This window comes from Heloderma suspectum, chromosome 3 (assembly GCF_057233095.1).
Source record: "Heloderma suspectum isolate Gila_16-S chromosome 3, 16-S_ref, whole genome shotgun sequence".
Lineage (NCBI taxonomy): Eukaryota > Metazoa > Chordata > Lepidosauria > Squamata > Helodermatidae > Heloderma > Heloderma suspectum.
The window spans coordinates 327065770-327078821 of record NC_139460.1 but is presented as its reverse complement, the minus strand read 5'-3'; the positions used below and the strand labels follow the sequence as shown (position 1 = coordinate 327078821).

Sequence of the window (13052 nt, the reverse complement as noted above, 5' to 3'; positions counted from 1 at the left end):
GTGTAGGGCCATGAATACAACACACACACACGCACATACACACACACAGCATCTCTTAGCTTAAAGCTCTTATGGACAGTTACTAAGCCTTAAGAGGTGCATCGTGCATGTCAACCTTACAATGGGAAAAAACTGAGCAAACACCAGGACACCACTGAACAGTCAGCAGTGGTGTAACAACAATCATGCAGCAAAAGCAGGTTGAAACCACCACAATCCACCATCAGAATCATGCTGGGCCCCAGCAACTGTGCCTCACCTGTCCAACGACCTCTCCGGAAAGGTGAAGGAACCCTCGCAGATGCGGTGAATGTAATTGAGGGGGACCCTCTGCAGTTCAAGGCACTTTAACATGATGAAGTCATATTTGCAGACCAGGAGGGTAGAGTCTGTGATCACTACGACACGCTCCCTCTCATTGTTCCAATGGTCTATCCTACAATGGGGCAGGAAGAGGACTATCAGCATGGTTGACCTTCAGTAGACCAAGGCAGGAATGGGTTTGACATGGGATGGGAATCTCAGGGGGATGGGTAAGAATTTCATCCCAGTTCATGTCTGATGACAATTTACTGAAATTTGCAAACTTCGTCATATTTGGTATGGGAAGGATTTGAGATTTTTAAAAAATTGAACGTGAGAGAAAGCAAAATTGAGAGATTTACCTAGCCAGGCCCAGGGATTCGAGTGCTTCAAAGTCTGGGGTTCAGTACTAATGTATTTAATTACTATTCTTATGTTCTTATGAACTGCTACTAAATCAGAGTAGACAGAACTGAGCTAGATGGGCCAACAGTCTGACTCGGTGTAATGCCACATGTTCAGTAGCCTTTTGAGGCTTTGTAAAAACTGACCCTTCCCACAACCCCCTTTTAAGTTGTTATACTGGGAAAGATGGTTCATTCTCAGAAATCAGCATTTTCAAATCAGCTATGCTAGATTATTATTTTTTAAACAATATTTTAAAGGATTTTATGGTATACAGAAGTGGAGACCGGACTACCAATTTGATATGAACATAAGGACAACAGAAGAGCCCTGCTGGATCAGGCCAAAGGCTTATCCACATCACCTGCTACCGAATCTGTTAATTAGAGATGCCAGGGATGGAACCTGGGTGGGCATCGTGCAGTCTAAGCATGTACACTAACACTGAACTATGGATACATAATGTTCCTTTAAGAACATAAGAAGAGCCCTGTTGGATCAGACCAGGGTCCATCCAGTCCAGCATTTGGTTCACACAGCGGCCAACCAGCTGCCCATGGGAAACCCACAAGCAGGGCATGAGTGCAACAGCACCATCCCGCCCATGTTCCCCAGCAACTGGTGTGCATAGGTGTATTGTCTCTGATCCTGGAGGTGGCATATAGCCATCATGACCAGTATCCATTGATAGCCTTGTCTTCCATGAATTTGTCTATACCCTTTAGTTTTAAAGCTGTCCAACTTTAAAACCATCCACCCATCCAAGACCACATTGTGGTATTGAATTCCATAGTTTAACTATGTACTGTATGAAGAAGTCCTGAAGTTTATCTGTCCTGAATTTCTCACCATTCAGCTTGATCAGATGACTTCCATTTCCGGTATTATGAGAAGGGAGAAAAACGTCTCCCTATTCACTTTCTCCACACCAGGCATAATTTCACAAATCTCTGTCATGTCTCCCCATACTAGTCTTTTTTCTAAACTAAAAAAAAAAAGCGGGAGAAATATTATAACCTTTCTTCATAGGGGATTTGCTCCAGCCCTTTGATCATTTTGGTTGCCCTTTTCTGCTGCCTCTTTTCCAGCTCCGCAATACCCTTTTGAGATATGGTACAGAACAGTACGCATTATTCCAAATGTGGTTGCACTGTGGATTTGTGTAAAGGCATTACACCATTGGCAGTTTTATTATCAACCACTTTCCTAATGATCCCTAAGATGGAATTTGCCTTTTTCACGGTGGCCACACGCTGGGTGGACATTTTCCTCAAGCTATCCACCATGACCCCAAGACCCCTTTCTTGGTCAGTCACAACTAGCTTGGACCCCATCAATTTATATGTAAAGTTAGTATTCTTTGCTCTGATGTGGATTCATATTCATTAGAGATGGATGAATCTGTCAGTGCTGGTTTCTCATTTTTCCAATCATATGTTTGGTTCATCACAAACTCTGAGAATATCGCTAGTTTTAAGACTGGTTCATCTTGAACTTGGAGATGTTTTTAAAGTTTACATGAAAATTCATAAGCATTTTTGTGCACATTTCTCCTCAGATATGTATTCTTACTGGTATGCACATTTTGGGGCAAGCAATTTTCCAAATACAATGCATTCTGGAATGTTATTTTCCCTACTATACATAGTTTTGGATGCATGTTTTGATTGGAGAACTCCAATGCAAAATTTGGAGAAGAGCAAATTCTGAGGGAGAAGTGAGTTTCAATTTGGATAGTGGTTTGAAAATACAAAATTAGGTAAATCTGCATTTGAATTCAGGCTGAAAAAACATCTCCCCTATCCCTGATTTTCTCCCCCCATCCCTTTTTGCATAATTAAGTAACTCTCCAGACCCCAGTGTAAAGCCTGCATCTTCTGAGAAGCTTTCAAAAACTAAGTCCTTCTTCCAAACGGAAACAAAATGTGTATATGTGTAAGCTGAATCTGCTTGTGCTCTTTCTCTTGCCTCTTACCTTCCCCCTCCACTGAAATTCAGATTGTAATTTCACTGGGGCAGGAGCCTAACCTTTGCTTTTATCACTCTAGGGATGTATGCGAATTTTATTTTGCTCACAAAATATGTGAGCATGCCCTTTTCAAAGCCCAGTTTCAATCACGAGCACATGTCTGCCGAAAATATTCACAAATTGCCATACATGTGCTCATGTTTGATTTGCGCAACTTCCCAGTGTGATTTTGTGCAAATTTCCTAATTGGCACATATTTCCCCTGCAGATTGAATCGGTCTTGCTTTAATCTATGATGGAAAGTTGCACAGATTAGGCAATTTGCACAATTTGAGGATATTTGTGCAAAATTTCCTAATTTACGCAATTTGGGGGACATTTGCGAGAAATTTCATGTTTGATCACTGCTCAGTTTGTGCAATTTTCCTTTTGGAAAATCAGGCACGAGGTGAGTGGCAAGATCACGTTTAAAGAACCCTAGAGATCTTGGACATCACTCATTTCCCCATCCCTGTATCACTCTGCAAAGTGCCATGCACACCGATGGCACATTTTTCATCATCGTCATCATTATTATTATTATGTTAATCAAGGATGCAGATATTACTAAAATCCTTTTCTTTCTTTTTAATGAAAGCTCATTTTTCCAGGAATTCAAGTTCTTCTTTACTTCTGCCTTATAAAATTCAGACGTCGGAAGCACAATTCAAACTCATCGGCATGCGTGTAAAATAGCAGAACCTTCGGTTCTTACTTCTAAGACCAAACTCACTATGTAGCCACTAGGTGGCAGCGCAGAGAGAGAATTTTAGACGGCAAGGAATCCTACAAGCCTACCGTCAGCTTTTACACCTGGTACATATCTACTGCCCTTTTTGTATCTCGTTATGTGTGACCGTTTGAGATGTGTGTGGTTTATAATTACATGGTCTTCGGAGAAAACACAGCTCCGAAGGTGTTCCTTCTAATCGTTGTTGTACATTGCCTTGAGGACTTGTTTCCTGTAGAAAGGAAACTGCTAAATTTTAATTAAAAACAACAAAAATCAGCAATAACAACTGTGCATCACTGAGGAGTTTTGCAGGTACCATAAGAAGATCATATAGTTGGGGGGGATTTTTATTATTTATTTTTGTTATTCATATTATTTACTCTGCAGAGAGTTTACGTGCCTCTCTGCATAGTAACAGAAGCAAGAACAGCAGCTTCCCTGAGGAGCTTAACATCTAAATTTAGACGGTGTAGGGGAGGGAAAGATACTGAAGGGAAGGGATGAGATGAAAATATAACAAAGCATGGTGTTATACTTTAATATAAGTATATATTAAAGTATAAGTATATATGGAGTATATAATTATATACATATATATTATATATGGAGTCTAAGTATAGACTCCATATATAAGTATATATGGAGTCCATACTTAGTAATCAAATGGATAGACACAGTGGGTCATATACTTTCTATACACTGGTCTCAGCCCCAAGGAGCTTACAAGCTAAATTTAGACTCATGTATGTCTGGTGTGCGTGTGTGTGCGCGCACGTATGTGCGTGCGCATATCTGTGTGTGTGTGTGTGTGTGTGTGTGTGTACCTTTGTCTGTGTATGGAGGTGGGCAAAAAGAGAGTGTAATTTAGGGCTGATTTAAAATGGTGTCCTAAAATTCTTTACCTCAGCCTCGTAGTTGACTTATGTACCATGGCATTGAAGCCCTTTCTAATTCCATCGCTAAATTATTTTTGACAGGCCATGGAAGAATCAGATGTGCCATGATGCTTACATACATCTGTATAGATTAAGGGGTGGGAGGCGTAGAGTGTGGAGATGGGCTGTCAGCAACACCCCTGCAAATTCCTTTCCCCACCATGTGAGCAAAAAAACTCAGGAGCTCTGAGCAAAATGACTTGGGTGTGTGATGTAGGGAGAGGCGATTCCAAATTGATAATCTGGCAAAACTGTAAAGGCAGGATATGGTGGTTGATCAAAGACAAAGCAGAGCTGAAGATCAGAGTCCTGAACATCTGACACAACCTAGCTGTTACTGGTAGGGATGTACGAAAGTGACTTACCTGTTTGTGGATTATGTTTATGGTGGGGGGGGAGGCGTTCCATCCCTTCCCCCGGAATCCTCGCCGGGGGGGGAGGTGCTCCGTCCCTCCCCCCGGAATCCTCGAACGGCCGGCTGTGCTCCGCGGCAGCTCCGCAGAGCAGCCGGCCAGGCCCAGCCAGGCCAGAGCCGTCCGCAGCTGGATTTCCGGCCGCGGAGGGCTCTGGGTAAAAAAAACACAAAAAAACGCGTATGCAAATGGCGGTGGCTACGGCCACCGCCATTTGCGTTCCTTCTTTTTGGCCATCTTAATCTACGTAAATATTTACGTAGACTATGACGGCGAAAATAAAGGGGAACTCAAATAGCGTAGCGGGCGGTATTTGCATCCCTTTTTCATTCACCGTTTTAGCCTACGTAAATCTTTACATAGGCTAAAACAGCGAATCAAAAGGGGACGCAAATAGCGCCCGCTACGCTATTTGCGTTCCCCTTGATTTTCGCCGTCATAGTCTATGTAAATATTTACGTAGATTAAGACGGTAAAAAGAAGGAACGCAAATGGCAGCGGCCGTAGCTGCCACCATTTGTGTACGCGGTTTTTTTTTTTTTAACCCACCCAACCATGATAGGCTACGTAAAGATTTACGTAGCCTATCACGTCGTTTTTGTTTTTGTTTTAACCTAGCCATGATAGGCTACGTAAATCTTTACGTAGCCTATCACGTCTTTTTTTTTTTTTTTTTTTACACAAGCCTGGAAATGGCGGTGGCGGCAGCCGGTCAGAAGACCAGCTGCCGCTGCCGGAGCCACCGCTGCCCGGAAGATCCGCCACAGGTAAGTCTTGTCCCGGGGGGGATCTGCGGGGGGGCGGGGGGGCAGGCCATTCCGCCATGGAGTTTGGGGGGCCGAATGCACTGGCATTCTTTCGGCCTCACCGAGATCCATGGTGGAATTCTCTGACATCCCTAGTTACTGGTCAAACTGGGAATAGTCTAGTTGGTTGGCAACACTGGATGCAGGGGGTAAAAATCTGCAAATGTTGAAAAAGTGCTTTGGTAGGGGATTTTTTTTTTAACAAGAACATTCCCAAAGGTGCTTACTCAGTCAATAACCAGAAGCTGTGAGCTGTTTCTCCCATGTTCGCAACCACATGGGCCTTCAGATCATCCATAGCTTGGTCAAAGGCTCCAGGCTAAAAAATAAGGGAAAGGAAGATGAGAAAGGGGACTAGAGGAAAAGAATGCAAGAGTGAAGAACATGGTTTCTTTTCTTTTGTTGGGGCCAGCCCATGTCCCACATTTTTCCCCTCGTGCCACTACTGGCCTTTACCAGTACAGACTGCCCACTGTGGAGAAGAAGGCAGCATAAAGGTAGAGATGGGTGAATGAGTGATGTTCAAGATGGCCAAGATTCTCCTAACATAGTCTCACCACTTGTCTTGTGCCCAATTTCTGTTCATGTTTGTGATCACTGCTCACTCTGTGAGCCCAGGAAACTTGCACAAATCAAACAGCAATCAGATGGGAGATTTACGCAAGTTTTCCCACATTTATGCACATTTCCTAATTTGCATAACTTTCCTCCAGATGCTAAATCAGTCTACAGAGGAAATTTGTGCAAATCTAACTGGGAATCGGGAACAAGATGAACGCGAGCACGTGTTTGACAATTTGCAAATATTTTTGGTGGACATGTGCTCGCCCTCAGAGCTTCAAACAGGGCATGCTTCAATTCTGGGGAGCAAAAATAAAATTCTCATACATACCTACATAAAGGAGCAACCCTGAGTTAGTACTCCACAACCAGCATGCCGCTGCCATCCCTAGCTGCAACCCCCCTGCCCTTTGTCATGAAGCAGGCCAAATGGCCTCTGCTAAAATCCTGCTACTGGGCTTTTAAATGTATACAGTTTCGGAATTGCTTGAGGTGCTGCAAAGAGCAGGGATCTGATGCCGTCCTTTCTCAGAGGAGCTGTTTGCAAGCTACATTGGGTCGGGAAGCCCCTAGGGGAGGACTGTGTATGGTGGGGCTCATAAGAATGAGGTAGGAATGGGTGAATCTCTCAAGTTCGATCTTGTCAGAGTTCTTGTGGGAGCTTTTCTTTCTCACCACACAGAAATTTGTATCCATTCTCATTTTATTTTGAGATGTATGCATTTTGAACATATGCACCCACTGAGCAGAGTGCGTTTTAGAAATGCACACATTTTTCTTTGCACACTTTCCAAGTGTGTACATGTTGTCACACACATTTTGTTGTTTTGCGAAACACAATCACAAACTCAGAAATGTGTGGATTTCCAACGTCAGCTTGCATTCAGGGCTGCGTTTGGTTCTGGGAGGTGAGAATTAGGTAATCTTGCATTAAAATATGAACCCAATGAATTTCACACCCTTCTGGGGGTTGGACTTGATGGTCTTGTAGGCCCCTTCCAACCCTACTATTCTATGATTCTATGATCTTAGGGTAATGACTATGGCCCACTCCCCAGTTTAGAGCCAACCTCTGTAATGACCCCTCACTATTGGTTTGGTTTGCTAGGGCTGATGGGAGTTGTTGGCCAAAAGTGACCCACCCTGGCTTAATTCTAGGTGTCCTCTGGCTATTTACAATAGTGGCAGGCAGCAGCTACAGCTGTAACCTCCAAACTGCTTTTGGGCAGGTAGAAGGTTGGGGAGGGGACAAGAAACTAAGAAACTGCTGGCTAATGGGGTCCTTCCTTGCCAAGAAAGCTACATTATGACCAGGCAGGAGCGAGTACTCAAGTTGCAGACAGGGGCTCAAAAATTATACCCCACCAATGGGTGGGGGGAGTCTGACCTATTTTGTGTCAGCCCAGAAGAACTAAGTCTGATTGATCCCTGAAAAAGGGTTGCAGAGGCCCCTTCCTTTGCCAGTTCCCCCCACCATTTTTCAAGAAACCCTCATCACACTTACCATCGCAGGAAGGGATCACCAAAAGTGGGAAAGATTGCCCAGCTCTGCCAGTCCCAAAGGAAACTACAACTCCCTTGATGTAGCAGGAAATAACTGTTCCAACTAGCGTCTTCAGAGCCTTGCTTTCACATTCTGGATCTGGCCCATGGGCCTGCCTGCCATTTGGCAGTGACCTGGACTCCCTGCCACCACCAGTCACCCCCCTCCCTCACACCAGTAAGGGTTTTTGGGGGAGCGGGCATTGCTTGTGAAGGGCTCTGTTCATCTAACAATATGCCATCTCAGTGTTTACAAGCACTCCTAGGGAATACTCACAAAACCTCTCAAGGGATTTTTGAGTACTTGCAAGGAATGGCTTGTGAGGCGGTGATTCTAGTGATGTAGGAGGATTTCCTTTTTGCTCACAAAATATGTGAGTATGCTCTGTTCGCAACTTCAAATGTAAGCATGGGTCTGCCGAAAATGTTCCTAAATTTCCAAACATGTGCTCATGTTCATTTGCGCGGTTTTTGTAATTGGAGCAAATTTCCCCCCTAGACTGAATCAGGCCCACTGTAGTCTACGGAGGAAATTTAGGAAATGTGCGTACATTTAGGATATTTGCATAAGTTTAAGGGAAAGACCTGGGGAAAGTTGAGCAAATTTCACATTCGATCGCTGCTTGATCTGTGCAATTTAATTTTCCCATTCATGCAGAGGGAGCTGCGATCGCAAACACAAAAGGGAATCGGGCATGAGATGAGCAGCAAGACCAGAGAATCTGGGCAACCTCGAGCATCGCTCCTTCACCCATCCCTAGGGGGCTCGCCCATTGCTCGCAAAGACAGATGGACCTTCCAGGTGTGATGGAAGTGGTCTTGACATATACATGCTGCCCTGAAAACAAATGTCTCAGAATTAGGGATGTCAGAGGAATCCAGTTAGGGGTGGAGCTCCATGAGCTTTCATCATCTTGGCCCCCCACACTCCATTCTGTCTTCGCCAGCTGGCTTGACTTGTTCAGGAATGAGCTGGGCCAGCTGGCAGGATTACCTTTTTTGTGTAAATTTTTCTGCACAAATTTCAGCTGTAATTGCACACATTTGCACAATTTTCAGCTGAAATTTTCGCAAATAATATAAATTTGGGAAACTGCATCGTTCAGTTTGCAAAAGTAAGCTGAGTCAGGCACACCATGGAAGCCCAGTGAGCCCCAAAGGGCCAGATTTCATAGCAATGGACATCGCTTCTCAGAATGCAGCGCATGTCTGTCAAAGCCACATCCACATCACAACATTTTACGCCTGACTTTCCCAACCTTGGGACCTGAGTGGTCATTGGATTACAACTCCCATCATCCCCACCAGCAAGGCCAATGGTCACAGATGATGGGGGTCATAGTCCAACTACTTCTGGGGACCCAAGGTTGGAGAAGGCTGCTTTAGATATGTGTCTATCTTTGTGGAGCTTGGATTCCACAACATGCTTATTACAGGGCTGATCTCAGAGATTTGCTGCCTGAGGGAGAGCAGCAAATAGTGCCTCCTGCCCCCAAGGCCAGCCAGCTTCTTTTGGCATCTGAGGCAGAAGATCCCACAAACCCATCTCCCCTTCCCTAGCAGTAAAAATATAATGATAATAAATTATGTATCAGTTTGCTGCCTTTTAATGATACCCAAGATCAACTGCCTCAGCAGCCACCTCACTCTGCCTAATAGTAGAGCTGGCCCTGACTTCTTATCTTCTTAAGCAAGAGTTCAAATTCAGGAGCGCTTAACACCAAACAAGTTACGTCTTAACTTTGCAAAGACTGTGTGTGTGCATTCTGACTTTGTAAATTTAAAACACATTGGTGGATCATGAGTTGACTGGTCCCAAATAAGAGCAGACCATGCAAAACAGAAGGCAGAACATCCCTGCAACAGTGGCATCTAGAGCAGCATTCTTTCACCTTTCTCTTCTCTGCCTTGTTGTGCAGGCCTAAGTAGGACCATTAGTGCCATTGGCTTGACTCACCCTTGAGACAAAATACTTCCTTGAGTCGTATGGGTCAGCACAACGTCGTGGGTAGAGAATGGTCTTAGAAGTAGATGATGGAGCATTGATGGGAGTTGCTGCTGCAAGATTTTTAGCACCATGATTCCCTTTGTCCCTCTCTTCCAGATCCTTTTGCATTTCCACGGTCTGGAACTCCTGGTCGTTTCCACCAGCTGACATTTTGACAGCCTTAAAGCCAAGCAAAAGCAGCCCCAAAGGTTAACATGGTTACCTCACCTGCCTCCACTGGCAGTCTGTTTATCTGTGTGCTTTATGTGTGAGACGCTGGATGTTATGTGAGGATGTCTATGATTGTGTGCATAAGTATGTATGGGTGTACATGTATGGGTATATGAGTGCATGCTTTGGCCACAGCCACCACTGGCATGTGCCCCGGAAGATTAGCCATGAGCTCTCCAGCTGAAAAGTGTTCTCTACCCTAGGGTTGGCGGAGAATTTCTCCCCGAAACTTCGGGGGGCCGAGCGCCAACGTGTTCGGCCCCCCGAACACGTTTCGGGGAGAAATCCTCCGCCCCCCCGCCCCCCGCACCCCCCCGGGACGGGACTTACCTTCGCCGAATGTCCCTCCCGGCGGCGGGTCCGGCCGGCGGTTCGGCGGGTGTTCGAGCGGGGCGGGAGCGGCAGCCGGTCTTTCGACCGGCTGCCGCCGCCGCCATTGCAATGAAAGAAAAAAAAACGCCCCCTGATAGGCTACGTGACGATTCACGTAGCCTATCACAGCTAGATTTGCAAAGTCAGCCGTGATAGGCTACGTCAATCGTCACGTAGCCTATCACGGGTGACTTTAAAAAAAAAAGAAAAAAGTGTGTACGGATAATGGCGGCCCCCATAGGGAGCCACCATTCCCGTTCCTTATTTGGTCGCTGTAGTCTACGTAAAGATTTACGTAGACTACGGCGACTAAATAAGGGCAACGCTATTTGCGTTGCCCTTATTTTCGCCGTAGTCTACGTAAACATTTACGTAGACTACAGCGACTAAATAAGGAACGCGAATGGCGGCTCCCTATGGGGGCCGCCATTATCCGTACACACTTTTTCCTTTTTTTTTTAAAAGTCACCCGTGATAGGCTACGTGACGATTGACGTAGCCTATCACGGCTGACTTTGCAGATCTAGCCGTGATAGGCTACGTGAATCGTCACGTAGCCTATCAGGGGGCGTTTTGTTTGTTTTTTTAACTTTCGCGTTCGCGGCCGGGCGTGGCGGGAAGCCTCCCCCCTGGCCTGAATTTCGGCTGGGCCGAGGCGGGAAGCCTCCCCCCCCCAGCCGGAACTTCGCGGGGGGACCAGTGAAGCGCCTCCCCCCCACCGGGAACGTCCTTCGAGGACAGGACAGCAAAGGGACACAGGAAGCAAAGAGACAAATGGGTAAGTCAAGGATTCACTTGCCTCTGATCTCCCCAATTTTTAAGTTACACTTTTTTGTATCATTGGCAGAGCCAATACAGAATTTATCCATTAGAAAATCAGGCAATCAGGTTGTTATTTTTAAAATAGCGATCTGGAATTTTGCTATTTTCAGTTTTCTATTATAAAATGTAGTATGCAGGAACAGTTACAACTTGAAGAAACATTATGAATTAGCTTGCTAAATGCAGTGTTTTCTCTTAATTTTTCTAAATGTCTAAAGGCACAATCCTATGCATGTTTAGACAGAAAAAAAGGCCTATAATTCCCAGCACGCCCCAGCCAGCCATGCTAAATCCAGCAGCATCCATAAGTGGTGGTTGGGGTCGGGGGAAACATTTAGTCCCACTTTCATACACACCCACACCCACCCACACACACAAGCAAAACAGTTTAGAAAAAAAATGCTTAACCTCCACCCTGACCACTAAATTGCTTCTGCTAAATTGCTTGCTGAATGTATTTTCCTTAAGTCCCTGCCTGATGCTGAATGAGCAAGTGACAACAAAAATACTGACAAAGGGAGAAGGGGACATCTTTTACATTTTCCAGCTTGGGCAGGTATATAAACTAGTGTGCAAGGCTGAAATCGTATGCATAGTTATCTGGGATAAGTGTCATTGGACAGAGTGGGACTTGCTTATGCATAAACATGCAGAGGATTGCATTCCTAAGGCTTATTCACATATTACTTTTTTTTTTCCAAAGGACAATGAAAATCTGTGGATGAGACAAAAATATTTGGAGAGCAATGTATAATACAGGCACACTGAAGATTGGCGGTAGTTCTCTGTCAAGTGTGCACACTCCACCCAGCACGGCTGCAATGTAGGAATGTTGCGGGAGTCCGAGAGCGGGGTAGAGTGTGGTGGACTCCTCCTGCTTGCCCTCCTGGATCCTGCTCGCCAAGCTGTGGCCACTTAACAGACCTGTTTGCTGGGTGCTCACATGGTAGGTGAGCACCCGGTGGCTGCCTGTTCCCTCAGTGAGCCGGCACTTTGCATAAAAATGGCAGCTTGGATTTCTCTGCAAAAGTACTGTTGAGTAAAAGGCAGCCATAAAGGGGCCATTTACTCAACATTACAGGTGTGAATGGTCCAGGGGCTCACACGCGCTGCGGTGAGTGGGCATGGCCATTGGCTTGGCGAACAGCCAGCGACGACCACGGACAGAGGTTGAGTCTGTCCAACCTTACTGCCATGTTACATGCAGCAGTTTAGAGGCAGAGGAAAGGTTGGAAGAGTCAATCTAATTCTATCAATCCCTATAGCTAGCCGCACAAGGAGAGTCCAAAGCCCCAGGCAGCTCTGTTGATCCACATTTATGTTTGTGTGTCTATATAGCATCGTACCCAATTTATTAGGATCAGCTGACAGTGATAGAATAGTGAGCTGGCAAAAGGCAGTGAAATGGTTAGCATGTTGGACTTTGGCTGAGATAGCATGAGAATTTATTTTTTTATTTTTTATTTCTTATTTCTTATTTTTTATTTGTTTGTTTGTTTATCATCTCAAGCTCCCAGCTCAGGAGTTTCCACAGGAGTTTCTGTTCCCTGCACCAGGGAGAAACATTTTATCTCACCATCAACAAACCAGGTTTAGGAGTTTTCATCCCCACCAGGGGTAGGTCTTTTGTAAACCTCATGGTCTTAATTGCCCATTCCAGACCAAGCCACCCCAAAATACTTTGCATTACAACAGGGAGCAATACATTGTTGCTGGGAGAATCCATGCCCACCCCTCGAGATACTGTGAGGATTGCGGCTAAACTCAGAGGCAACAGGGTAGTGGCGGTGGTAGATGACCAGTGGTCTAGGGGAGGCAGAGCTCACAGGAACACAAAAAAAAGGGCCACTAAAATGATCGAGGGGCTGGAGCATCTCCCCTATGAGGGAAGGCTGCTACTAGGGATGGCCGGAACGCTTACCTGCCATTCCGAG

The 13052-nt window shown here is 45.3% G+C and overlaps 1 protein-coding gene across 1 annotated transcript in view; it reads right to left on the bottom strand.

Moving 5' to 3' along the window:
* TPRG1 (tumor protein p63 regulated 1) overlaps nucleotides 1-13052 on the bottom strand; it is a 66015-nt gene that overhangs the window by 38836 nt on the left and 14127 nt on the right. The window contains exons 2-4 of the mRNA XM_084847803.1: nucleotides 9664-9873; nucleotides 5831-5922; nucleotides 260-436 (exon numbers count right to left, since the gene is read on the bottom strand). Coding sequence (XP_084703929.1) covers nucleotides 260-436; nucleotides 5831-5922; nucleotides 9664-9864 — 470 coding nt within the window. The 5' untranslated portion in view covers nucleotides 9865-9873. The remainder of the gene's footprint in view (nucleotides 1-259; nucleotides 437-5830; nucleotides 5923-9663; nucleotides 9874-13052) is intronic.